General features: G+C 43.2%; 1 protein-coding gene across 2 annotated transcripts in view; it reads left to right on the top strand.

Annotated features, from left to right (window-relative positions):
* LOC147901160 (Zinc finger, C3HC4 type (RING finger) family protein) overlaps positions 1 to 26,635 on the top strand; it is a 159,104-nt gene that overhangs the window by 93,196 nt on the left and 39,273 nt on the right. For both annotated transcript variants that reach the window (XM_087375571.1, XM_087375570.1), the window contains 3 exons: positions 5,947 to 6,218; positions 17,388 to 20,421; positions 20,523 to 20,655. In XM_087375571.1, coding sequence (XP_087231697.1) covers positions 5,947 to 6,218; positions 17,388 to 20,421; positions 20,523 to 20,655 — 3,439 coding nt within the window. The remainder of the gene's footprint in view (positions 1 to 5,946; positions 6,219 to 17,387; positions 20,422 to 20,522; positions 20,656 to 26,635) is intronic.

Raw genomic sequence — 26,635 nt, 5'->3', positions numbered from 1 at the left:
AAAACGTACTTGAAGAAGCTTCTTTGCAACTCCCTTAATTTCAGATCGAAGACGCTCCTTCCAAGTCCGTCATCAAGCTTCGCTCCCCTTGTGATCATGGCAAACGCGTGATGCGCCTGTCTTTTCCCTCTTCTTCCCATGTTTCTATCGCAGGTGGTCCTGACGACGTCCCAGATGCGACCTCTGACGCAACAGTCTCAGCGCACAGCCTGCCGCCTGAGAAAGATGATATCATTCATGACTGGGTCGCCTCCACCAGTGCTGCTCGTTCTCCTTCTGATGCCAATCTCCAGTACCGCCGCACTATTGTAGTTAATCATCGGGCGCAATCTCATAGCAACTATGCAAATACCATTGGAAGGATGTGAATTAGATGATTATATCCAAAGTCTTCTTCAGGCCGATGAACAGAAAAGCTTGTGCGCATCTCAGTATAGTCTCCTGCTTATGTCCTTGCTGCAAGACATACAACAAAAGTTCATTCACGATTGCAGCAGCGAGTCTCCTTTGGATTTGAAGCACATCTTCCAGCATCAGGTATCACTTCCCCTGAGGGAAAACTCAAAGCCATTCAAAGAAAGCCCTTATGGGTTTACACAAGAAGATCGCGCACTTTGCAACCAAGAGATCCAGGAGCTTCTGGATATGGGGCTCATCTCCCACCGTCGCTCTGAATGGGCTGCAGCTGCCTTTTATGTCAACAAGCATTCAGAGCAGCTCCTCCTATTGCTTACCCCGTTTATGTTTGTATCTTTCACTCTTCATCTCCTCACTTTGTATTCTCCCTTCCTCTTGGGATCCTCGTAGGTTCCCGCTCATATTCCATCTAGCTTTGTTCCTATGTTTCATTTGTTTTCCCCTTCCTGTTTGTTCAGAGCGTGCAAAGCGTGTTTTGGTCGTTTCCAGATCCTATTGGTATGAGAGCCTTGTTCATCGTTTGCTTGTTCCAAAAGTCACTAAAGAGCTCCCCCTTAAAGCCCAGAGAGATGCGTGTTGAGGTTGAGCCAATCTACGTGAGGAATTCAGTAAAGTCTCCGACGCTTCATATTTCCAATGGCTGTTGCGATCCAATCATTCTCTTCTCGCTTCACCGCTATTCGTGCTGCTTAGGCTTCTTCCAAAGTTACTGACCCGAAAGCTGCTTGGAACATGCCGATCATCGACCCTGAAGATATCTATAAGTTTTATGCTTTTCATTTTCGAGCTCTCAAGCATGTAAAGGTCTCTGAAGTTGTTATAAATATTACTGATGAAGGATCTACTAGTGTATATCTCCCTCTGTTCACTCCCCATGAAATTGATGCTTTCCAGACTTTTGGATATTAGTATATACATTACGGCTGCTTTGTTCTCGCTATAGAACCACTGTTCCGTATGGGTGTAAATGCCACTTGTAGATTCTCGCCATCTCCGTCCAAAGGATGCTCGTATAGGATTGATTCATGGTAACCTAAACTGTGAACCTGTGCACACCATTGTATATCCCAATTTCAAGATGTCCTTTGTCGACCCACATCTGTCTACTGCTCTCCGTCTGTATGTCCAAGTAAAAGGTCTGTCTATGAAGCCTAAGTTTGAATATTGTGCTATTCATGTCAGGTTTGTTAATTATCTTGTTTCCACCATAAACCCTATTTTTCGCCATGTCAATACAAAGGACGAGTGTATTCTCTATGGCAAGACGAATGCGGATGTCACTCGTTTTAAGTTCGATGCACTTCCCATGCCTGTCGAATGGGAAATGGATTATCAGAACGTACTTAAAGAAGCTTCTTCGCAACTCCCTTAATTTCAGATCGAATACGCTCCTTCCAAGTCCGTCATCAAGCTTCGCTCCCCTTGTGATCATGGCAAACGTGTGATGCGCCTGTCTTTTCCCTCTTCTTCCCATGTTTCTATCGCAGGTGGTCCTGACGACGTCCCAGATGCCACCTCTGACGCAACAGTCTCAGCGCACAGCCTGTCGCCTGAGAAAGCTGATATCATTCATGATTGGGTCGCCTCCACCAGTGCTGCTCGTTCTCCTTCTGATGCCAGTCTCCAGTACCGCCGCACTATTGTAGTTAATCATCAGGCGCAATCTCATAGCAACTATGCAAATATCACTGCGTCTGAGCGCCTTCATCCGATGCATATGCTTCGCCCAGTACAATGGCCTCGCTCTATTGGTTTTCATGCTACTTCTGAGGATGGTACACTTAAATCCGTGCATGCTCCCTATGCACTGACTTCGGAGGATGATGATAATATGCCAGTCGAGCAACAACAACTGAACTGGTGTAACTCCCATAATCTGGCTACACAGGTATGTCTAGATGCCTGTTATTCTGCACTGTACGACCTCTGTTGTTGGCAAATTGGATGAGAATATTCACATTGTGCTAGATGGAAACTGTGCACACCATTGTATATCCCAACTTCAAGATGTCCTTAGCTGACCCTCATCTGTCTACTACTCTCTGTGTGTATGTCCAAGTAAAAGGTCTGTCTATGAAGCCTAAGTCTGAATATTGTGCTATTCATGTCAGGTCTGTTAATTATCTTGTTTCTACTATAAACCCCATTCCCCGCCATGTCAATACAAAGGACGAGTGTATTCTCTATGGCAAGACGAATGCTGATGTCACTCGTTTTAAGTTCGATGCACTTCCCATGCGTGTCGAATGGGAAATGGATTATTAGAACGTACTTGAAGAAGCTTCTTCGCAACTCCCTTCATTTCAGATCGAAGATGCTCCTTTCAAGTCCATCATCAAGCTTCACTGCCCTCGTGAGCATGGCAAACGCGTGATGCGCCTGTCTTTTCCCTCTTCTTCCCATGTTTCTATCGCAGGTGCTCCTGACGATGTCCCAGATGCCACCTCTGACGCAACTGTCTCAGTGCACAGCCTGCCGCCTGAGAAAGCTGATATCATTCATGACTGGGTCGCCTCTACCAGTGCTGCTCGTTCTCCTTTTGATGCCAGTCTCTAGTACCGCCGCACTACTGCAGTTAATCATCCGGCGCAATCTCATACGAACTATGCAAATATTACTGCGTCTGAGCGCCTTCATCCGATGCATATGGTTCGCCCAATACAATGGCCTCGCTCTACTAGTTTTCAAGCTACTTCTGAGGATGATACACTCAAACCTGTGCATGCTCCCTATGCACTGACTTCGAAGGATGATGATAATATGCGAGTCGAGCAACAACAACTGAACTGGTGTAACTCCCATAATCTGGCTACACAGGTATGTTTAGATGCCTATTATTCTGCACTGTACGACCTCCAGCTTGGTGTTGGCGAATTGGATCAGAATATTGGCACTGTGCTAGATGAGCTTCAATAGCTGCACCAAGGTCTTGTCTCTACTGTACATGCTTCTGTATATAAGTCTTGTCCTCCTTCTTTACCGCCTGCATCTGCTAGTCCGATCTACGACTCCTTCACTCCACCCAGAGCACCTAGTCTCATGCATTGGCCAATTCCTCCTCAGAGTGTCTGTATGCTTCCAACTACTCTACTTCTGGCCAGTCCTGCCGCTCCTGTTGCTTCACAGTCTGTCCAGCCTGTTGCGGAGTCTTCACATTTGTCTGATAACACGTGGCATTGGGGCCACAGACGTGAGTGGACCGGTCCTACTCATTTTGTCAACACTATTCCATGTGACCCTCTTGAGGCTCTTCTTGCTCCGCCGCCTCAAGCTGATCCCATGCCTTAACTGCCTCCTCATCTTCCGCCATCACCTCCGCCATCGCCTCGCTCCGAGGTCTCTTCCTCTGTTGATCTGCCCACGCTCTACATGAATCAAGGGGCAAAAGTCGCACCAATGGACGAAGATCCGGCACCGGCTCCCCAGCAACAACAGCAGCAACAATAACCGCAGCAACCGTGGCAGTTGAAACCACTAAAGGCTTCACTGGTGTTATTGGTAATTGGTGGGAATTCCTCTCTTTTTGAGTCCAAAGAGCAGATCTTCTCTAGTGTGGATGGTAACCCCCCCCATGGCGGGAGGCACTCCTTGGGCTGGGCCTTGGGCCTACGCGGGGAGGGGGGCGTTCAATGAAGAGGCATAGGGGGGGGGGCGGGGGGGGGGGTCGATGTAGAGGTCGGGGGGGCGAGGGGCTGCTGCACAAAAAGCAGCAGCAGCAGCAGCACGCTGCTGTGCGGGGGGGGGGTAGGCTATCTACGCGGGGAGTAGGCTTAGAGGCACGGGGTGCGGGGGGCAGGCTAGAGGCACGGGGAATGATGCTCAAATGAAGACATCATGAGAAGAAGAAGAATCATAATAATATATTATCGTCCTCTGAAGACCAAAAATCGGCCTATGGGACTTGAAACAATACAAAACCTTACATACATAAAGACTCCTCCCTCAAAGGGGAGGGTAATAAGAGAAACTACCTTTATGTCTAGGTGAGTTTCTGTGCTTGAAAAGCTTAGATACAAATGTTCCTAAAGCTGAGGGTGACGCCTTATGTAGCAAATCAGCCAGTCTGTTATGTCCCTCAAGAAGAGAGCTGAACTTTTTCCTAATGTGTGCAGAGAGAGAGAGAGGAGAGAGAGAGGCTATAGGCTGAGTGGAAATGATGCTCAAATGAAGACATCATGAAAGGCTTTCATTCATTCATCACATATGAAGTGACAAGTGAAGTACAAGCCTTTATAGGCTAGACACACACACACTCTAGTACCAAGTGCAAATGGGATAACTCCCAAGGTGACACGCGGCAATCACACATGAACCACTACTAGATCTCCTAGTACAACACATCACACACTTTTTTTTTTGTGAAACCAAGATACTTATATTATGAAACATTCATTTACATCTGGGCAGTGCTCAAAAGAGAGCCAAAGCCCTATCCATCAGAAGCAGTAAAAGAAAAGCTGAATACAAGAAACATCCAAATCTTCCTCATGTAAGGCATCATATAAAGACTGCCGCAATGAGGCTCGGAAGAACTCATATGGATGCTGAAGGGAAGAATTCAGATATGCTTGATTGCACTGCAGTCAGAGGGTCCATAAGGCCCAGTATCTGATCCAGTGGAAGAAAAGAGAATACTGTGACAAAGAAGCTGATAGTTTGCCATACATCCAGAAAAACCTATAGAACCTGTGTGCTAGAAATCTGAGAGATAAGAAATAGGAGATTCTGTCTAGAAGGTCTCTGGAATATGAATAAAACCACAGTAAATGCGGAATACTCTCAGATGTAAGATGACATCTTGGACAAAGAGGTGAAGCTATCCGTCTTTGAGCCAATTTCACCCCTACTGGAAGAATACCAACAATACATCTCCATAGAAAGAGTCGTTGCTTCAATGGCATTTTCAACTTCCATATCAATTGCAATTTTCCTTTCCACCAGGCTAATGACTTGTTCAAATGCCATAGAGAATTAGCATGATGGGCAATCCAGGGAGGAGGTAATATCAATCGATAAGCCTGTATAGAAGTCAATAAATTCAAAGGCCTGGAGGATATGCTTGTATTTGAAGACTAAAGGTGCCAATCTTGAAGCCTGTCTCTGCAACACGTCACACACACTCTTTGGCTATGATTACACATACATACAGTGCATTGAGGTGTCCATGCAATAATACACATATGTGCATGCATGCAGGAATCCCTCTTGTAGAGTGTTGTTTATGATAATTCCAAGGGGTATCCTTGTCATGCAGTTCTATTCTTGTTCTTAAATTAGGCCCTAGACGTGCAATGCATGCTCTTGTGCAATGTGTGATATAGTACAATTGGTAATGATTTGAACTTCAGATACGAAGGGTTTTTGTTTTGAATTCTTTTCTTGTTTATGTTTTGAGGGTGGGGTTAACTTGTCTTGGGAAAATTCCCCATCTTATGTAGTTGTAGGCTTGAATTGTTCATGCTGATGGATACTGTTACTACTTTTGGAAGAAAGTATGTTATTTAATTTCCTTTTGTAAAAAAATTGTAGGTGCACTTGTCAAATTGGGAAGCAGATGAACCCTCCTTACGTGAGCATTTTTCAGTAAAAATTGATCCAGCATGTGCTGGTATGAGAAATCCCTTTGTGGGAAAGAATTGGAGGAAGTTTCAGCTTTCTACAATCTTTGGCAGCGTAAACAATGTGACAAAGATGAATACTATTGATGTTTTCATTAATGAAGATGGTAATTGCATTTTGGACAAATGGCTTGTTGTCCTCAGCTTTGGATGTGGCCAAACACAAAGCATTGCTTTGGATAGGTATTCTCCATTCTTTCTCCTTTGCATATCAAACTGTACTGTATATACATTGTCACTTTGTTTTTTACAATTGCATAATTGTGTAAACTTGTTGTTGATGCTTAGCTAGCTGAAATTATGCATAGATTTTAAGTATGGGAGAGCAAAATATTTGTTCCCTTCTGCAACTGCTTTTCACCATTTACATTTCTTTCACTGTTTCTTTTATGGTCTAGTATCATTGACAAATACAACAACGACCTTTATTTGTTGCATATGTTCTAAATATATTTTTTGAGAAGTTTCATTCGTACATGTTGCATCTAGATCTATATTTATTGTTGTGTTACGTTTGTCAGTTGGAATGGTATTGTAGTCTTATGTCAGTAATGCCCCTGAAGAACTTTGGATAGATAACTTGCACATTCATGGTCTTTGGGCAATTAATAAGATAGTAGTGATTAGAAACATATGAAGATGCCAACATATATGGGTGACAACATGTTTCTAAAATTTTTCAAGTCTCATAATATTCAACACATTTTATCATAATTTGGCCTACCTAAGGATTGGGAGAGTTATGTGGAGCTACCTTTTTTCTCAGAACAGAACTCTCTTGAATTTTCGGATGTCCCTTCACTCCCGTGCGTAGACTATCATGACACATTTTAAAGTTGGTGCCTAGTGTTGTTACTCTCTGAAATATACCCTTAAAGAGAGGATAAACATATATTATGATATATTCTTTCCACTTCTGTACTGGCTCTGTACCAACTATAGGTAGAGTTACCTCATGTTGAAAAGTATTAACTACTTTTTGTGAGCAAAATGGAAGCAGGAGGGCAGGGGGAGAAGGAGAATGGAAGCTGTATTGAGCTTGAAATAACAACAAATGAGAAACTACACTAGGGTAGTCATGGAGACAAAACCCGGATGGACCCTAACGAGGGTCAAAATGTATGGTGACTAACTAACCACTAATGTGGTTAGGGAAAAACCTTATAAAGGAAAAAGTGCCCCTTACCCTTATTACATTGGCCATTGGATTAGAGATAAATATGTCTAACACCCCCCCTACAATGACAATGTCAAAATGTAAAAGGAATTAAATCAATCACCAAACGAATATAAGTTCAAAGCTTTGCGGAAAGCTTCAAACTTTTCACGAGGCAAAGCTTTGGTGAAGAGATCTGCCATATTCTTTTTTTTTTGGGTCAAAGAAAAGTTTTATTTATTTGTATTCTGATCATCTGTACAATGCTGTCAAAGAAAAGACAGAAAGGTTCACCTCTAATGAGGGCTGCCAGCATACAAAAAAACCCCTTTCTATACATAAGAGGAGATAATACCAGAAAATTAAGTTTCCCAAGTTTAACAGTCTCACTCTAAAAAAACCAGTCCATGGAGGAGGTAGATAACTATGGTTCTCAGCAGAAAAAGGCAAAGAGTTGCACATGTGCCATCATTCAACCCTGGATCTTTCAGCAGTACCCTGTGTACATGATATGATCAAGTGGAGAGAAAGATCCAGATGCTGAAGTCTACTCAGCTGGTTCTTCTTTGACAGGGCATATTGGAGTGAGGAGCTGTGACTGCATGTCAAACTTAGCACTTGAACATTTGCCTGCCCCTTGAGTGTGGTCAACCAATTCAGCTTGCAATTGTGTGATCTGATCATTGTAATTATGGAACTCCTGGTCCAAAAGAAACTTTGCCTGAGGCACAACAGAGGATGTTCAGTTAGTGAGCAGAAAACAGTTATACCAAATGCTAAAGAGGTGGTTAGCATGCATGAGCTCATCATTGAATTGACAAGCATTCCTGGAGATCCAAATAAACCATAGGGCATGGGCTCTGATAAGTGACCATTTGGCATAAGAAGTTTTGAGGGCATCTCCCAACAGTATGGCTTTCCAGTTTATGGGCTCCCCAATTCTGATTTGCACATGTTTTCAAACCTTTCTTGCTCTTGGGCAAGCAATGAAGAGGTGAAATATATCTTCTCTGTTTACCACACAGCATTTGCAAGTGCCATCCCCCTTTCCAATGCTAAGACTTCTACTATTGGTCTAGACTACCTTATGCAAGGTTAGCCATAGTAGGGTAGATATTTTCTATGGAATCTCTCTATTCCATATCAACTCAAATCTGAGGGCCCACTTTTTGGCATTATCAGAATAGTTCCACCTTTTGTTTAGCTTAGAGACAACCTCCTCTATGCCTTCTGAGGGTGTGGGTATTGGTAAAAGAGATGAGCTGCCAACCCACCCAAACTCCTTGGAGAAGTCAACCCACCCAAACTCCTTGGAGAAGTCAAGTACCCTACCTCCCTTCCAAGAAATATCCCCCTCCCACAGGTGCAATCTTCTCATGACCAGCTCTTGATCTGCATTTTGTAGTCTGAACTCTCTTCTTATCTCAAGCCAAGTTTTCCATTTGAAGTTGTTCCTGTCCCACAGATCACCCTAGCTAGAAACCCCCTTCTTTACCGAGTGCCAAGCTCTTAAAAAATCATTATCACTTAGCTGCTGCCTTGGAAAAAAAGTCAAAACCCATATGGAATCCAGTGTCATGTAACTTCCTTTCCCCGTGAGTGTGATGAAACATTTAATCTGTTCAAAGACTCCCCAGAGAGACTTCCATGGTTGGCTTCCTTTGGTAAAGCAAGGCTTTGGGTTCCCAATAGCTGCCAAAACAGAGTAGTCTTTCCATCTTGGGACTCTAAGAGATCTGACATGTTTAAAGTTCCTGAGTAGAAGGTTAGCCCAGTCTCTATCAAAATTGGTGATTGCTTTTATTACCCACGTGGCAGCTAGTTTGTAGGCAGCCAGTTGGATATTTATTACCCCCAACCCTCCTCCTTTTCTTGGCCTGGTACAAAAAACCCATTTAACTTTAGCAATCCTTCTTTTGTTGTCACTCCCACCCCATAGGAAGAATCTGCATACTCTTATGAATTTTTGTAGTCCTGCTTTGGATGGGCACCAGCAGGAGAGATAGAAAATAGCCATTGGATAGATACAGTGATTTAGGACAACTCTCCTCCGTGCTAGGTTGGCCTGTAGCCCCTTGATACTGTTTAGCTTCTTTTTTAATTTCTCTAGGAACCAATCCCATCTGTCCTTCATCTTGATATTGAAACCCATGGGGATACCAAGCAGTCTGAATATCTAACCATGAGGTATCTTTTTGCATCCTAGCTGGTCTAATATATTTAGATTGTCTCAAGTTAATAAAGTGTATCCTGTTTTAGTGTGATTAATCCTTGACCTAGATGCTATGCAAAAGATGTCCATGCACTCCATTGCCCTTTGGATGTCCACATCTGTGTTTCTGATTGTAAGGTTGGTGTCATCTGCAAATTGTTGATTGACCAGCTGGTTTCCTGAGGGAAGTTCTATGCCTTTGATTTCTCCTAATACTACTTGATCTTTAATAAGCCACCCCAAGGCGTTAGCAGCAATTGCAAATAAGAGAGGGGCAAGAGGGCACCCTTGTCTAATGGATCTTTTCAGCATAAAACTCTAAGACATCTTCCCATTAACACAAACCTTTGCAGAGGCATTGGAAAGTAGCAATGCTAACTTTGACGTAGAAGAAAGTCCCAGTTAAGTCTATCACACGCCTTATCAAAATCAATTTTAATGAGACAAATCTCATGTTTTGTTTCCTCAGCATGTGCACAACCTTCCCAGAGATTGATAATTGCCTCCAACAAGTGTCTGTTCTTTATGAATCCTGTTTTTTCTTCCAGAATCCACTTGTCCATCTTGTGTCTGAGTCTCAAGGCCATTGCTTTAGCAAATATCTTGTAAGAACAGTTAAGCATGGTTAGGGGTCTCCAGTTTTTTAACACTGTTTTGTCCCCTTCCTTTGGAATAAGTTTGATGACACCCCCATTTAAATGCTCTGGGAGCAGTCCCAATTGAATGCTCTCATTCCAGACTTCCAGTAGAGAAGGACCAACAGTATCCCAAAAAAAATTGTAAGATTCAGCAAGAAGTCCATCCTCTCCAGGGGTTTTTCCATCAGACATTGCAAAAACAGCCTCTTTGAGCTCTTTAAGGGAAAAAACTGCTTCTAATTGATTTCTGTCTAAGTTAGAAACAAAGGGTTGCCTGGCTGTATGACACTTAAGCCTTGCCTCTAAAACATTGTGGTCTGTTAGATCCACTGTGCTAAGCGAGTTTCTGAAATGGCTAACAATTATCTCCATATTTTCTGTTTCTGAAGAGGGCCAGCTCTCCATCTTCCTTTTGCAGCAAAGGTATTTCCTCCTGTTTTCTTTTTTTTCTGATCCTCCTGAAGTTTTCTTTGGTTGGCCTGTCAATCTTGCCTGCCCATCACTCTCTGAATTATATGTTGGCATTGTGCAGTTTAATCTGCTCTTGGATTCTGATTTCTTTCCTTTTGAGCAATAACTGTTGTTGGGCATTGGTGTCATTGCACCTAGCCCTTTCTTCTAGCTCCTCAATGTCTTTCTTTAGTTTATCCATCCTTTTGGCTCTAATAGTTGCTCTGTTCTTTCTGGCATCCTTGAGAATTGCCTGTACCTTTTCAATAGCATCTTTCCATCCTTGTGCCTTAGAGTCAGCTGCTGTAAAAGCGGAGGTCCAACTCTCTTTTTATCTGTTTTTGAACAATCTGCGTTTGAAGAGGGAAGGGTCAGCCTTGAACCAGGAGTTACCTTTCTTTCCATTACCCATGTCTAGAGAAGCCAACACTAGTTTGTGGTCAGAGAGAGTGAGGGAGGAAAAAGTGACTTGCTTAATATCTAGAGCTTGATCAATCAGTGATTGAGCCAAGTAAACTCTGTCTAACCTGGTTCTCTTCTTAAGTCCCCTATCTGTCTATTGCTCCAAGTAAAAATACTAGTAGTCCCAATGTCTACTACTTGAAGAGATTCCTTGACCTCTTCCCATAGCTGAAATTCGGATCCCCTGAGAGTTGAACCCTTCTGCATCCATCTATCTTTAGTAGACTCAACCATATTGAAGTACCCCAGGATGATGCAATCACTCCCTAAGTTCATAATTGAGTCCCATGTAATCCTCCTTTCCAGAGAGCCTGTGGGAGCATACATTGAGACCACTGTAAAGCAGAGGCTTTTTATCCTGCAGTCCAAGGCAATCCACCTATGATTGGGGTCATGTCTGCATCTGATAACACAATCCTGATAGTGAGAGAGAACACCAATTGCATTGCCACCTTTGCCTTCATCATGATTTGAAAGTCCACACAGAAAGCAGAAGTTGGGGAGATTCTTGTAGACAAGGGGCTGTTCCATGAAAACACTTCATTCCTGTTTACTATCACCAGGGTTTCAGGAAGTTCCTTAGTAACATCCAATCTAACACAGACCTGAGGGTGGCCTCTGGGATTGATAAACTGCTCCTTTTCATCAACATCTATAACTTGGCCTAAGCTTCTACATAAGTTGGGAGCTTGGTTGACTAGGGAGAAAGGCAGATCAGGGAGTTCTACCCATACAGGAACAAAGGTGGATCTTGGTTTGTCAGGAGTAAAATCTTGAGACCAAAACTCAAGATACAAAGGTTGATGCCTAATAGTCCATAAAGCATGGTGGAGGGCCTTCCAAGCCATGTCTTCTATTTCAAAAAGAAAGAAAAAGAATCCTTTTCTTAAAAATCTAACACTGGTAACTACCAGCCCTTTTCTAATCCAGTTATTTCTGAGCCAACCTTTTAGGAAAGCAGCGGGGGGCCTAGGGCCAGGTAAGTAACCAATCAGGGCATGAGATTCTAGCCATTCAATTGACTGTTCCAGCCAGTCTTCATCTAAGAAAGCAGCAACCTTACCTTTAAAAGGTGGGCCCTTCTTAGTTTTAGGCTGTTTATCCTGATGTTGAGATTGTCGTGGGTGCGTTGGTGGTAAGACTTAAGCATCTCCTCCGCTGACTTTCTGACTGGTCCCTCCCTCTGAGGTTGGGATTTGGTGGCTGGTGCTGGAGCATTTGCGGGTTGAGAACTGCTGTGTGTCCTGCTGTGAATGCATCAACCTGGAAGCGGGAAGCGGAACTCTTGCTGGACGATGGAAGACTCTTTTCTTCCTGGCTTTGAAGGCACTCATCAGATGTGCTGTCGGTATGAGGATAGCTTGCCCTTCGTTCTGTATCTCCTCGTTCGGGTTCTCCCCCGTCTGAAAATGTTGTGTCCCCTCCTGGCTTGATGTCGGCGAATCGTGGTCTGAGGGGGCTGGCAGCTCCTCCGAGTCCTTCATGACTGCCTTTGCTGGTAAGGCATGCAGTACTACGCGTGAAAGGGGGAGTGAAGAGTCCTCCTTTGAATTCTTGGACCACCCCCGCGTACGAGGACCGTGAAGTCTTTTGGGGGACTCTACAGCTAGCGGCTGAATTGATAACGTTTGTAGTGAGAGTTCTTCCGCATCCATTATCAGAGGGTGGTGCAGCAGGAAGGTCGTTTAGCAAAGGAAAATGAGCTGCGTTGAGTTTCGAAGTGTCATTGTCAAATCCATGCATAGGAAAGGTCACATCAGGAGAGGAGGCTAGATTTGGAGGAGCTCTGTCCCTTGTATCCGTCCCCATCTTTCAAACGAGCCCAGATGAATCAAATCTGCCATATTGATTTGACAATGACACTTCGTTGAGTTTCGAAGTGTCATTGTCAAATCCATGCATAGGAAAGGTCACATCAGGAGAGGTGGCTAGATTTGGAGGAGCTCTGTCCCCCGTATCCGTCCCCATCTTTCAAACGAGCCCAGATGAACTTTAATCTGCCATATTCTGATGTGTATGGCAAAAGACCAAGCTGATCTTTCCTTGCATGTAGCTGAAGACATTCTAAAACCAATTTTGGATAAATCATAAGAATGGATCCTAACATGATGTTACTCAGAAATAAGTCAATCTCATCAAAATACTTAGCTCCTTCTAACTGATTAAAGAGCTCATCATCAATGCTAGGCGTGGGATACTCTTTTTTTCAAAAAGTAGCCAGTAGGCAAAATAATCTATACACAATTGCATACTTCATCTTTCTTTTTTGATTAAAAGCACCCGGGCAGCCCATGGGGGACTATTGGCTCAATCTGTCCTTTTGTAAGGTACTCATACAATTGGTGCTCTACTTCTTGCTCTTCTATTTTACTTAAACGGTATACCCCTTTATTAGATAATAGCATGTCCTAGTATTAACTCTATCCTATGATTGACTGGTCTCCTTAAAGATAAACCTTCAAGATCAACAAATTCATATAACTACAATTGAACTTTTTCATGTTTTCTTTGCATATAAGTACAATTGGACTTTTTCTTTTTCTTTTCATTTAAATGCAAAGAACTTTCACTAACAAAAACAAAATAACAAAGAAATACCTGTGCATTTTCATAGTCGACTAAGAGTTGTAGCTACACACACTTATTGAGAGAAGCATCAAGTATATCATGCTCATCCTTGAAGATGGATCAACTAACCATCTTTTTGTAAGTTAATGAAGTTATGCAAATAACCCCTATATAGGGTACGCCACAACCCATAGAGCCATACACCGAACCGCATCAATCCTATTAAGGTGCGTTATTTGAAAGCTAAGAGTATTTTCATATTCTTGAATTTTCAAACTTACATTCTGGACCAGTATGTCTCAGCTTTCATGTCTTGGCCTTTGGTCAACAAGACTAAATATGTGCACTAGGACTCCATGCATCCTAACTAGATCATGGGAGCCAAAAGTGGATTGTCACATAGCCGAAGTAATGAATCAAGTATGTGCTTCATCCTCATGTAAGGTTTCCAATTCCTTATACCTGCAGACTTGAGGAATCGGAAAAACTTGTGAACTATGGAGTCATGTGGCCTTAAAAAATTGAAATACCTCAAAAACATTTAGAAGAGGCCATTAGATTTGCTCAGATCTACGAAGATTCTGTAGCAAATCTAAAGATTCTATTCAAAGTCATACCTTCCAATCTGGTCAACCAAAAAAGTCTTCTTTCGAGAGAGGCAAATTATAAAACCCTCAGCTCCTCAAAAAGTGCAGAAAGGCATGTAAGGTATTTTTATTACCTCTTGATCAATATAGGATGGTCATGAAAGTGCTATGTTTTCAATATTTTAATAAAGATTATATAGCCACCAATTGCCGCAGCCAGTCTCAGGGTAATTAAAACCCGCAATATACTGATTTGATAAGATGTCCCATACTTGAAGACTTGCATGATCCCCATAACTTGTATTGTTTATTCATCCTTTGAGAAATACCTCAAATTCCAATTAGGTACTAGGAACTTGCTTACTATCATGCAAGCTCATCCACCACTTACATGCTTTTTTGTTCAAAGACAAACTAGCTTCAATAACTTGCAGCTTAGCAGGGGTAGGTTTATGCATGTAAAAATTTGTAGACAATCTTCAAAACTATATAAATGTCTAAACAAAGCTTTTATAAATGTCTCCTTCATTTGCCGACTTTAACTTTTTTAAGAATGACAAAACTCCACCAATGTTGGCCCCAAAAATGGGGCTTTTTGAGAGAAACAATTCGTACAATATCCAGACTCTATGTGCAACAATACCATATAAAATCTGGTACAAATGCATTATCCTTACGTCGAAATACCACAAATTTCCTTATGAATTCAACCACAACACAGTGAAAAGTTAAATCATAAGCTAGGGCTTTTGGTTAAACTGGAATGATCACAAAGGAATTTTATAAACCAAAAGCATGCATATTACCAGCAAATCTGCAAAATCACAAGCAGATAACAGAAGATATGAGTATCTATCACAAGATGTATCTATACTAACTTTTACAATGACAGATGCCTTTATAGCATGTAGTATGATACAAATCCTTGCAAGTAGGATCTGACAACTCCTTCACCTCTTGTAGGTTGCAGTTGCTTAATGATTACAAGCAACAGCTGAGAATGGTAATCCCTTGATTACAGCCAGAGATTTAGTCCTCCTTGGAGGGGAGGTTGGCATGATGAGGTTGCTCTATTGAGTGAGCACCCGTCTGCAAAAGAGGGGCTTAGTATAGATATTCACCTCTGTTGCACTGTTCCTCGATGAGGCTATCCCGAAGTTCCTACGTATCTGGGGATTGGTAGGTATGAGCAGCCTCATTCATGAGCTATTGTGCCTAAGGCTTTGTCACGATGACTTGCTGCATGGGCACCACCTAAGACCCAATGCCACAGAGTGGTAGGGTAGTCTGAAGGAAGCCATCCCACAGGTGGATTCTTTGGATGCCCCCCTCACAGGGAAGGGCTCCCCCTTGATATCTCAACAGGGGAGAACCTAAAGACCCAGCCTTATTCTTTTGATCTAAGCCTTGGCAACTGGCTTGGGGCAAGCGAGGGCAGTAAGCCCTGTGTGGGGGGTTGTTCTTGAGAAGCCCTCGCTTCAGCAAGAGCTTCCAAGGCTCTGAACCAGGTGTGAGACCTCGCACCACCAGCTTGCCCAAAAGGGCTCTACTCTGCATCTCTGGGTCCATGACTTCCACCCTGAGCCTGCGGTGGCTCAAGTATTCTGTGTACCTTCCGAACCAGCCCATAAGAAGGTCCTCACAATTCACCCAAGCTGTCCCATGCAGTCCCTGTGAAAACACCAGCAGGAGACAATATGCCAAGCCGTCAAGTCGTTTATTATTGTTACATTCACAAAAATCAGAGATTTAGAAGTGCGTTTCCCACAGCCAAAATGTCTCAGGTAGCACATAATTGTGTTTGCCTACTACAGGCTTCTGCTTGCAGCTTGCCAGCACATGTATTGTAGACCGCTTGTTGTCGTGTGTCAAGACATGTAGCATAGGGATCCTCTAGTATTAGACTTTAGTCGTCAAGCAATGAATTGAAGCAGACAATCTCTGGCTAGGAGATGTTCTCCAGCACAGGACTAACAGATATCAGTGAACAGGTATATACGATTCCATTCTCAACCTCAATCTCTGCACACAATTACACTCAGCCAGCCCACTTCACAAGCCTGAGTTGATTGCTCTAAAACCAATGTTATTCATCCAACACATGTGTGTAGTCAGACAAGACAAAAACTCAATAGGGAGACGACCTGCATCAACATAGCACTTGTAGCACACTAGTAGAAGCTAGATGCGACCTACTAATTTTGTCCAAGGACCAGATTTCCTCGAGGATCTCTAGGATTACTAGTTGTATAACTGTTCCATTTAGGCGTTAGTAGCCCCTAGGGCGTCTTTGCCCCAACTGGCTATGCCATTGTCTTTACTTCCTAATTTACTAACCCAGGCACAACCCGCTAGGGTAATATTACATCATTCTGTTATTGATGAAACATGCACATTGTGTCAGTGCCACCTAGGAGGCTTGACCTTTAGTGGGGTGAAGGGATAGCTTCACCCTCACATCCTTAAATTTGGGATTTTTTATGAGTATTGTGGATTCATTGTGTGGGCAGCTTAGTAGTCACGTTTCTGAGTTTTGGCTTTTGTTATTTCTCATTGAGGATTGTAGCTAGTGATTGGCAGTCCAATGCAGAAATTTTGTGTGTGTGTATATTATTCTACTTACTTGTACATTTGTGGGAGGGGATCACAGCAGCAACCTTCAAACCTCAACGTGCTTTCTTCTATGCTTACGACCTTTGTTGACTATGATGAGGTCAAAATCCCACAATTTGTTCTGTTCTTAGTGGATGATTTTGGGACATGTTTCAAATTAATCTAGATGTATATTTCTGCCATATTAGTAGAGATTGGAATTTCTGTTTGTGAAGTTTTTGCCCCAGTTGTGGTAGTATTTGTTTATTTTAGAGGATGATTTTGGGCTTGTCCCTAAATTCATCTAGATATACATTTCCTATGCTGGCCTGCCGCCATTCCCTGAACACCTTCCTCCCTTGTAATGAATTAACTGCTTTGGTTTGGTCACCTATATTTTTGTATTTAACTTGCATGTACTTTTTGGCTGTGATGACATAAAAAGAATGGTAAAGGATGTAATGGGGACATCGTGGTGGCAGATTATCCATGCAATATGAAGTCGAGATGGAGTTGTTTAGTTGAATGAACTCTTGTAACATGAAGATTGTGTGCGCATTATGTGAATCTAAAGTTGGGGAAGGTGCTCAGGGCTTCCCATCGAGATATCTTTTTATACAATGTATATCACGTTCATTCAATCACGTTTTCAAAAAGCCTCCTTGAAAATCAATTCTTTTCTTACAGGAAATATCTATCGTACAATTTGAGCCCTGTTGCTGGAGTTGCTGCGCATATATCCCGAAATGGTTCAGTGCCTTCATCTCCTCTGAAGAGTAGAATCTTGGTTCCATTGCCATTATCCTTCAGCCCTAAGCTTCCAGTAGTAGTTTTAGGTTGCTTCATTGTTTGTCATGAGGGATTTAGACATCTGTTTCCAAGCTCTTCAGTGCAATTTCCTGTTGCCAAGGGCGCAGTTTCATCAGGCTCACAAGATGCAAGTTTGCCTGTGCATCAAATGTGGAATCGAGAGCTGATGGCATGTGTTCGTGAGTCCTATGCACAGCTTTTAATTGAGTCTCTGCGGCCAAGGCAAGATTCATCTGCTGCTAAAAATCCTAGTTTTGTAAACTCACAAATTCCCAGAGGTACATGGAAGATGCTAGCTGATCAATCTTATTCATTGTGGCCAATCTCTCAAAAACTGGTATCAGCTCCATTTGAAGTAACACATGAATCAAGCTTGAAAGGATTGGAAAGGCACTGGATAGTGGAGCTTCTCGTTAGACCAATGTATGTGCGGCTAGCAGATCTTCCTCTCTGGCAACTGCATGGAGGAGGGCTTGTGAAGGCTTCTGAGGGCATGTTTCTTTCTACTTCAAGTATACAAAGGCAGTGTTATCTACCACCAGGTGCTGTTTGTGAGTTCTTGAAAGAGCACTACAGAGTTTTTACTGTGCCTTGTGAACTGACAAAAGAACTGGAAGAAGCTGGAGTTCATATCAGGTTTATAACACCAAAAATGGTTAGATCTCTCTTGCGTGCATCGTCAGGTTTGCCTAAAGTTTTATCTGTTGACAGATATGTTGAACTCCTGGAGTATTGTTGTGCTGATTTTGAAAGTATATGCCCAGAAAGGCTAGACATAAGTTCTGCATCTAACGAGAGCCTTGATTCTGTCTCTGGGACGTATGATGCAAACAGACCTAGTAGCTCTTCTGTTCAGATGGTTTCTCCTGGAGATGAGCGAGCGTATTTGAGGAACAAAAGATCTGCAGGGTTGCAAGATACAGGGGGAGATGCTTTGGATATGATGGCCAACCTTGGACGAGCTCTAATACACTTTGGAAAGGGGGTTGTAGAAGACTTAAGCACAGATTCTAGCCTGAAAGGTACATTAAAGAGGCAATCTGTTGATGTCTTGGAAAGTGATTCCTCCGCAACTACAGTCAAACAGTGGGTGATTGAACTGAAGGGATTGCCATGCCCAACAGCAACAGCCGACATTGCCAGGTTGGGCATGACAGAACTCTGGGTTGGAAGTAATGAGCAGCAATCATTGTTGTTGCCCCTAGCTGCTAAATTTGTGCACAGTTGTTGTCTAGAAAGACCTCTTCTTCAGAAAATATTCTCTGACCAAACTTTTCAACAAACTCTACAGATAAAACCCTTCACAGCTCAACTATTATCCACCAATTTGACATTTGTACTTCCTAGACAGTGGATTAGGAGGATAAGCTCTACACCCTGGGTAACATGGGACTATGCTAGTGAATTAAAGTCCCACTCTCCTTCCTCTGAATGGCTACATATGTTTTGGAAGAACATTGGCACCTCAACCAATGAGCTTCCCTTTTTTTTGCAGTGGCCTCTGGTTCCTGCTGTCCTTGACACAACAGTTTTAATAAAAGTGCAAAATCTGGATCTGATTTTTGTTCCACCCCCAGTAGCTTCTATTACAAGTGTGGAGCTTAGTCAGCCAAGTGATGGCTCTGGTTCTGATGAAAACCTCAATGATGTTGCTGAGGATTGCCGCAGGGCTTTCACAGACATGCGGGAGAAATATCCTTGGATGCTTCCATTCTTGCAACTCTGCAATATCCCCGTATTCGATGAGCATTTCTTAGACAGCAGAATTGTGAAGTCTTGTCTTCCAGCAAAAGGACAAAGTTTCGGTCAGGTTATTAGGGCAAAGCTGTTGGCCGCTCAGCATGTCGGGCATCTTCAATTGTCTGGCTTATCTATAGTGCCTTCTGATTGTGATGCTTTGTTCTCATTTTTTGCAATGGAATTTAAGTCACTACCCTCTACAATTTCTTCTTGCAGTAGTGAAGACCTTGACCTACTTCGGTCTCTACCTATATACAAGACCACCGCTGGAGGTTACACTGCTATAGATCCATCCTCTCATGGCATTGTAACACCAGCTGCCTTTTTCCAACCTCAAAGTGATCTATGTTTACAGTATTTTCCTGCTGATGAGGACGGCCTTTACTATAGTGTTCTTGGGATTCGTGAACTATCAAACAATGAAATACTTTCCAAATTTTGTTTCCCAGGCTTCAATACTAAGACTGAACATGATCAAGAATGCATTTTGTCATATCTGTACACGAACTGGGATAGTTTGCAGCATGATAGTGTTGTGGTAGCTGCATTGGCAGATGCAAAGTTTGTATCAAATGGAGATAGTGGAACTACAAGGCTGTTTCAACCTAAGGAACTCTTGGACCCAACAGTCTCACTGTTCAGGAAGGTATATAAAGATAAAGTGTTCAAGTTTCCAGGTGGAAGATTTACAGGCAATAGATGGCCTGAACTTCTTCGCAGAGCAGGTTTGCGCTATGCCTTGGATGCAGACATTCTATTGGAATGTGCAAAGGAGGTGGAAGATCTTGGAAGGAAGAAATCCAAGTCTATAGATGGCGATGACTCACAGTTTGGTAATGGAGAGGTTCCTGAAGAGGTATTATCAATTGCAAGTGCAATTGTTGAGGCTATTTTGGAAAATTTTGCTTCAGTTTATGGAAGTAGCTTTTGTGAACCTTTGAGCAAAGCTGCTTTTGTCCCAGCTGAAAGAGGAATTCCAATCATTAATGGAAATGGTGGCAGAAAAGTACTTGCCTCTTACAGAGATGTGGTTTTGTTCAAGGATTGGCCCCTAGCTTGGACATGCTCTCCCATACTTACAAGGGCGAGTCTTGTGCCTCCTGAATTCTCATGGCATGCACTGCATTTGCAAAGCCCTCCTAGCTTTCAGACAGTCTTAAGGCACCTTCAGGTGATCATGTTTTTCATTTCAACATATAAAAAGTTTAGAGTATACTGGTTGTGTTTCTCTCTTACAATGCTGATGAGTTCATATTGCAATTTTGGATGCAGATAGTCGGGGAACACGATGGGGAGGACATCATGGTGAGGTGGCCTTCTTTGCAGGGTGTGATGGCTGTGGAGGACGCTTTCTCAGAAGTTCTGAAGTATCTAGACAAAATTTGGCAAAATCTGTCTGTGTCGGGTATGTAGTTGTTTGCAGATAGAATGATTGTGAAGGCTATAATTCGTGCTTTCAAGGTTGTCTATAAATTCAGGCTTTCCCCAAAATTTTGCAATAACATTTGCAGATATGCAGCTATCAATTTCAATGCAGAAAGCTGCAAAGATGATTATTTACCCCCATCAAAATATTAAATAAAAAATCCATTAGTATTAGCCCCCCCCCCCCCCCCCCCCCCCCAAAAAAAAAAAAAAGGGAAAAAGGACAGAAATTTGAAAAAAGTTAAGCGCCCCTGCCCCCCCTTGGCACAGATTTAGGACTTGGTTGACACCGAGTGAGCTCCCAGTGAAGCTCAGCTTCTACAAGGGGATCATTTCTTGTGCATCTTTGAGGAGGGATTCATTGATCCACTAGGGTATACCCAGATCCACCTCCAACATTCACTGAGGATCTCTATCGGACAGTTTCATATTTCATCACACTAACTCAGTGATGAGAGTGGACGAGCTGAAGGAGTACCTGGGGAGAGTCGCATGTGCAGCTTATGTGATCGATAGGAGATCAAGTTAGAGGAGTAGTTTGCCATTAGTTTCCCTGTATACTATGAGATTCGAAGTCGTTATCAGTATCTCTTTAGGGATGGCTTCGGATCCCTTTCCAGATTCCTCTCCTAGCCAAATCAGGGATGCCTTGCGGCCTTCATCCATGAGGCACTTAGACACAGTGAGCACTCAGGTTGCAGAGACAGGGTGAAGGCGCACAGTCAGACTCATCTCCGAGTATGATTACGGAGTTCTCCTAACCAAATCACTCAAACCATTAGACCATGCGTGGTCGACGAGGTAGAGATCCAGAGCAAACGACACGACACGCTTGATAGAGGATGGACGCACAGATCATGCTTAGTGAATCCCATCCATGTTCAAGACCAGGGCACGTCCGACAGAGGCTACCGTGGCCCTTGTCAGACGCAGAGCCATTGCTAGGAGGCCATGACAAACCACATCCATAGATAACTGCCTGCACTCTATCACTAGCTTCATGCTAGTATAGCCCCGCCCACCACTAGGCCCACCATGATATCGCACATGTTTTTGGGACCCCCTGACTAGACTTGATAGTGTATCTAATATGATGATGATGCTATGACTATGTAGTACTTAGCGTGGGTGATGATGCTCGTTTAGTAGCTCCACCCTTTCAGCTTATTGTATCAGGTTTCTCTTAGTCTCATAGACCCATCGGTCTTCTAAAGACTTTAATCAACTTTCTCGTTCTTTCTTTCTCCCTCTCACCATCTTCTCTCCTGTGCAGCCTTCCCCTCCCTCCATCTTGCCATCTTCTATCCCTTGCCCTCCCCTCCCCCTCGCAATCCCCCCCCCCCCCCCTTTCCTCCTGCGCAGCCCTCTTTGTGTCCTCCCCAGCCCCTCGGCTTGCCCATCCCCTCCCCTGCCCTCTCCCTAGCGAGCTCTCCCCAACCCTCCGCTTAGCGATCTGGCTTCCCCTTCCCAACCCTCCCCATCCTCCGTCTCCCAGCCCCTCCCAGCTGCCCTCGTTCCACTCAAGCCTCCGGCCTCTGTCTCCCAACCCTCCCTGTCCATCTCGCCCGCACTTGTCCCTCCCTAGCCCTCCTGCCCCTTCCCATCCTTTCCCTACGCAGTTTGCCCCTCTATCCCCCCCTCTCCTCCCCTCTCTCTTCTCTCTCCCCCCCCGTCCTCTCCTCTCTCTGCCCCTAGGCTAAAAGCTAGGCTAAACTACCTGGTTAGGTTAGGTTAAGCTAGGCTAGGTTACGTTAGATCTCTTTAATCAAGTATTGCCCTTACCTTAACAAAGGTGTACTTAATTAATCAACGTGAATTAGTTTTTTGCCATGGGAGTATCATGCTCATCTAAGTTCTAAATTCAAAAGTTACAGATTTTACAAAGGTGAGCCATTATGTATTATCAATATTGAATTAATGACTATACCATATGCTGAATCATCCCATGAAAATTTCATTATCATTATCCTTTAAACTATGTTTTTTTGTCTGAACAAAAATTTGTCCATTACATGGAAGAAACATGGTGGCAAAAGCTATCACCCCGAGACGGAGGGGGTGGATTACAACCTATGGCCAAAACTGAAAAGCTGAACTGTTACGCTCAAGTTGAGGTAACATGACCTCGGAAGGGTTAGTGGACATTTTCCTTTAAAGGATCAAAGTTTGTATTATATTTATTTGGGCTTCATATAAATAGTCAAAAGTATTAATGTCAAGGTCCTTGATGAGGGTGACAAGGCACTGACTAGATGGGTCTAAGGCTAGGGGTCTTAAATGCATTAAGTGTGGAAATGTGCCTAGGGGCAAGTGAATAAATTGATATCCCAAGAGAGGGGTAGTAAAGATGCATTTAAGAGATACCCTAGAATGAAGACATTTGGCATACTAGATCCATCTAGGGAATTGGGGTTTGGTGGAATTTTGCAAGCAAGAGTTTTCATGTAAGATTGTATTCTATGAGTTTGCTACCACCAAGAATTGGCTGGGAGGATATCTGAGTGCCTGCCCCGTGATTGATCTTAGAGATTGGGAATATGGAACAGGTTATACATTAGGGACTGTGTCATTTGATATCAGAGCGTAAAAATCAGGTAACAATTTGGGGAGTCCACAATTAAGTTTGTGAAAGGGGCGAATCTAGATCACGAAAGGATTGCGCTGAGACAGGCAACACGTTTCCTGACTGAGCGATGAGAAAGGGAGGGTGCGATGGGTGAAGCGTATTAGGTGGTCGGAATTTTTACCTCGAATAGGCATGACGTCTGCGTAGTGTGCGTATGAAAAAGAAGCTCTCTATCATTATCCGCCTTACGCCTAAGCAAACGTTGAAAGGTGCAGACCTTTGCGATCTTGCGCTAAAGGATGGAGTTAGCCCTTCATTGACGAGCCCGTTGATTTTGCTGATGTCACGATTGACGGCTGAGTAACTAGGGGATTGCGTAAAAAAATTACGTGTGCCTTAGAGCTACCTGTTTCAGGTCAAGAGCATTGTGGGGAGCCTGTCAGACCATAGAGATTGCGTGGGTGTAGGAGTTCACGTCGTGAAGACTGTTATAGTGTTAGATTGCGGGTGGTTGGTGAACTCGTTCGTGATCGTCGTGATTGGCGGATGCTATGCCCACATGGTTGTTCATCGCTTCATTGCACAACTCATTTGTTTAGCAACGCACCAACCTTAGTCTATTGGGAGCCTCGTGTGCAGTAATAAAAAGAGAGGCTGGAGCCTGGGTATTTGTTTATAATGGCGGATCTTCTCTTGAATCCAGCGTAAAGGTAGGTGGTCGCAAGACAGATCATAAATACAGATTGGGAGTGGCTTATAGAGACTAGTTGATCTCTTCATGTAGCAGAAATATGACCAGGGAGCTTTCTATGCCTTTTAAATTTTATTGGGGTATATGCTAGTTTATTTGCCCTCGGTATTTGAGTTATTTGAGATTGCAGATACTTCCCTAGTATAGGGAAAAGATATTCATCTTGGTCTCAGCTATTTTCAGTTGATGGTTATGGCTGTTTAGACACCTTTTGTGGTTGTGAGATTGAAAAGCAGTTTGTGAGTACAGTTTTAGGCGGTGTTTTATTTATTTATTTATTTAAAATTAAAAAAAAACCATCGACCTAAATGGATGTTAAAGAAGAAGCTTCTAGGGTGGATCCCGTAGAGTCAGGAGTCCAACTGACCCCGCAGGTGTCACGCTCAGTAGGCCATACACTATCTGGTAGAATTGCATTATTGGAGAATGCCTTGCAACAGATTTTAGCTCAACAATTGCAAGCAAATGTAGGGCAATCCGAGCCCAAAAAAACGGTTCATAGTATGTCTGCTAGACCATCTTGTGAAGAGAAGGATAAAGCTCCAATGGAGCCTAAATCCAGTGTTCATACGGTCGAGCCTAGGAGGGCTAAGGTCCCTAATATTGCCAATTATAGGCCAGAAAAGTATTCTGGTCGAATGTCTGACCGTAGTTCCGATATCATAGAAATCTGGTTACACAAATGGGACAAGGCCTTCACCATTTGTGAAATCAGGAATGATATAAAGAAAATCTGTGAGGCCACCCACATGTTTAATGAGGCAGCGGATAGATGGTGGATAAAACAATAGAAAGATGGAGTGGCATCCACTACTTGGGAGGGGTTTAAAAAAGAATTTAGAAAACACTTCTTACCTCCTGATGAAGCATCCCGATCTTAGGATCAGTATCGAAATCTTCGTCAGAGAAATTTATCAGTGGCTAAAGACACTGATAAGTTTAGAGAAAGTGTAATGAAAGTTTATGAACCTCTACCTGAGTTAGTGCAAAGATTTTATCTTTGGACTGAATGATCGGATCAAGATGGAAGTTTGGGCTAAGTATGCGAACACGCTAGATGAAGCAATTGCCATAGCCTTGAACTATGAGGATGCCAAAGGGAACAAACCAAGTGGGTTTGTGTAGGTTGGGACTCGGTATGAGTACCCAAAGAAAACTGGGTTTAAGAAGAAGTGGATTAGCAAAGGGAGTGCCTCACAGCCTAGTGGCCAAGCCAAGCAGGTGAAGCCAGTTGAGACTCCTAAACCAAGTACCACCATTGGGCTTGGTCGAAGTCTTCTTTGAACCTAGAACAAAGAGAAACAGTGAGGAGAGAAGGCTTGTGTTTTGGATGCCTTCAGCCTCATCAGTGGAAAGATTGTCCAAGCAAGGAACATCGGATTGTTGAGATGGTGATCTTAGAATGCGACGTGAAAATGGAGGAAAGTCCCAGAGCAGAACAGATGCAGATTCAGCTACTAGCGGGATCTTCTCAAAGGTCAGTACATGTTTTGTTATGTGTGTCTGTTGCTAAGCTAGTAAACAGTGCACCTGATAATGTCCTATCTTAGCCTACAGCAACGGGGTATACAGCCTTTACTGATACGGAGTTAATTAAGATGAAAGGGCAAGTAGCCAATCATGACGTCATTGTGTTGTTTGACTGAGCGTCAACGCACGATGTAATTAACTCCAAGCTTGTAAAGAGGCTGAAATTAAAGACTAGCCCGTCTGACTATGCATACACAGTCAGAATGGCAGACGGAAGCTCAACTGAAGTATGGGACCAAAGGATTACCCAGTTGGAACTTCGAATTCATGACTATACAGAGAAGCTTGATTTTGAAATAACCAAGCTTGCTCACGCAGATATAGCCCTAGGTAAGGCTTGGCATTCTAGGAAGAATCCAGCCATAGATTGGAAAAAGCACATTTATCAATACAAGATGAATGATGTGCTGTATGTCTTACGAGGTGAAAAAGATATACCTCAAGGACCGTTGGTTTCTGTAATGGAAGTTCGAAAAGCTCAAGAAGAGTTTTTGTTTCTTTGTACAGCATCGGTAGAGCCGATTGATGGTCCTTCGGCTAGCACTAATGTTACCCAAAATGGAGAGATGGCCAAGTTGGCTGATCAAATAGCAGAGGAGTTCTCTGATTGTTTTAGGGATGAGTTACCTTATGGGTTGACAAAGTGAGGGATCAAGGAGGATCAAAGCACCACAAGAGAGACATAGGGTAGCAAATACTTAATTTATTGCAATGTGTGTGTACTCAACAATACATGATAGGCTTCTTATATAGGGAGAGCCTCTAGAATAGTCGAACCATGTGGGATCCTCTCATCCACATCTCTCCTTGTGGATAACCTCAATCCACATCTCCACATCATGTAGTCCACATCCTAGGATGGCTACTTTGATTCTTTCCTATACCATATCTTAGCCTCTAATTATGTGCTCATGGCACCACAACTCTCAACACCTCCCCTTGGTGCCATGATCGTTTGGCTACTGTAAGGTGGTCAGATGTGAGTTACAAGATCAAATCCTCCCCTGGGTGCTTACATGGCTATTCTCAGGTGGTCAGGTTTGATTTACAAACATATGGGCTGAAGGTAGCAAGATTTTCGCCTCTCAATACATGTTGTCGATGTCGTTGTCT

The sequence above is a fragment of the Dipteris shenzhenensis genome, chromosome 6, assembly GCF_047967505.1.
Source record: "Dipteris shenzhenensis isolate YYH24624 ecotype China chromosome 6, Dip_SZ_1.0, whole genome shotgun sequence".
NCBI classification, from domain to species: Eukaryota; Viridiplantae; Streptophyta; class Polypodiopsida; order Gleicheniales; family Dipteridaceae; genus Dipteris; species Dipteris shenzhenensis.
The sequence above is the reverse complement of the archived record's forward strand: the minus strand, read 5'-3'. Positions and strand labels throughout refer to the sequence as shown.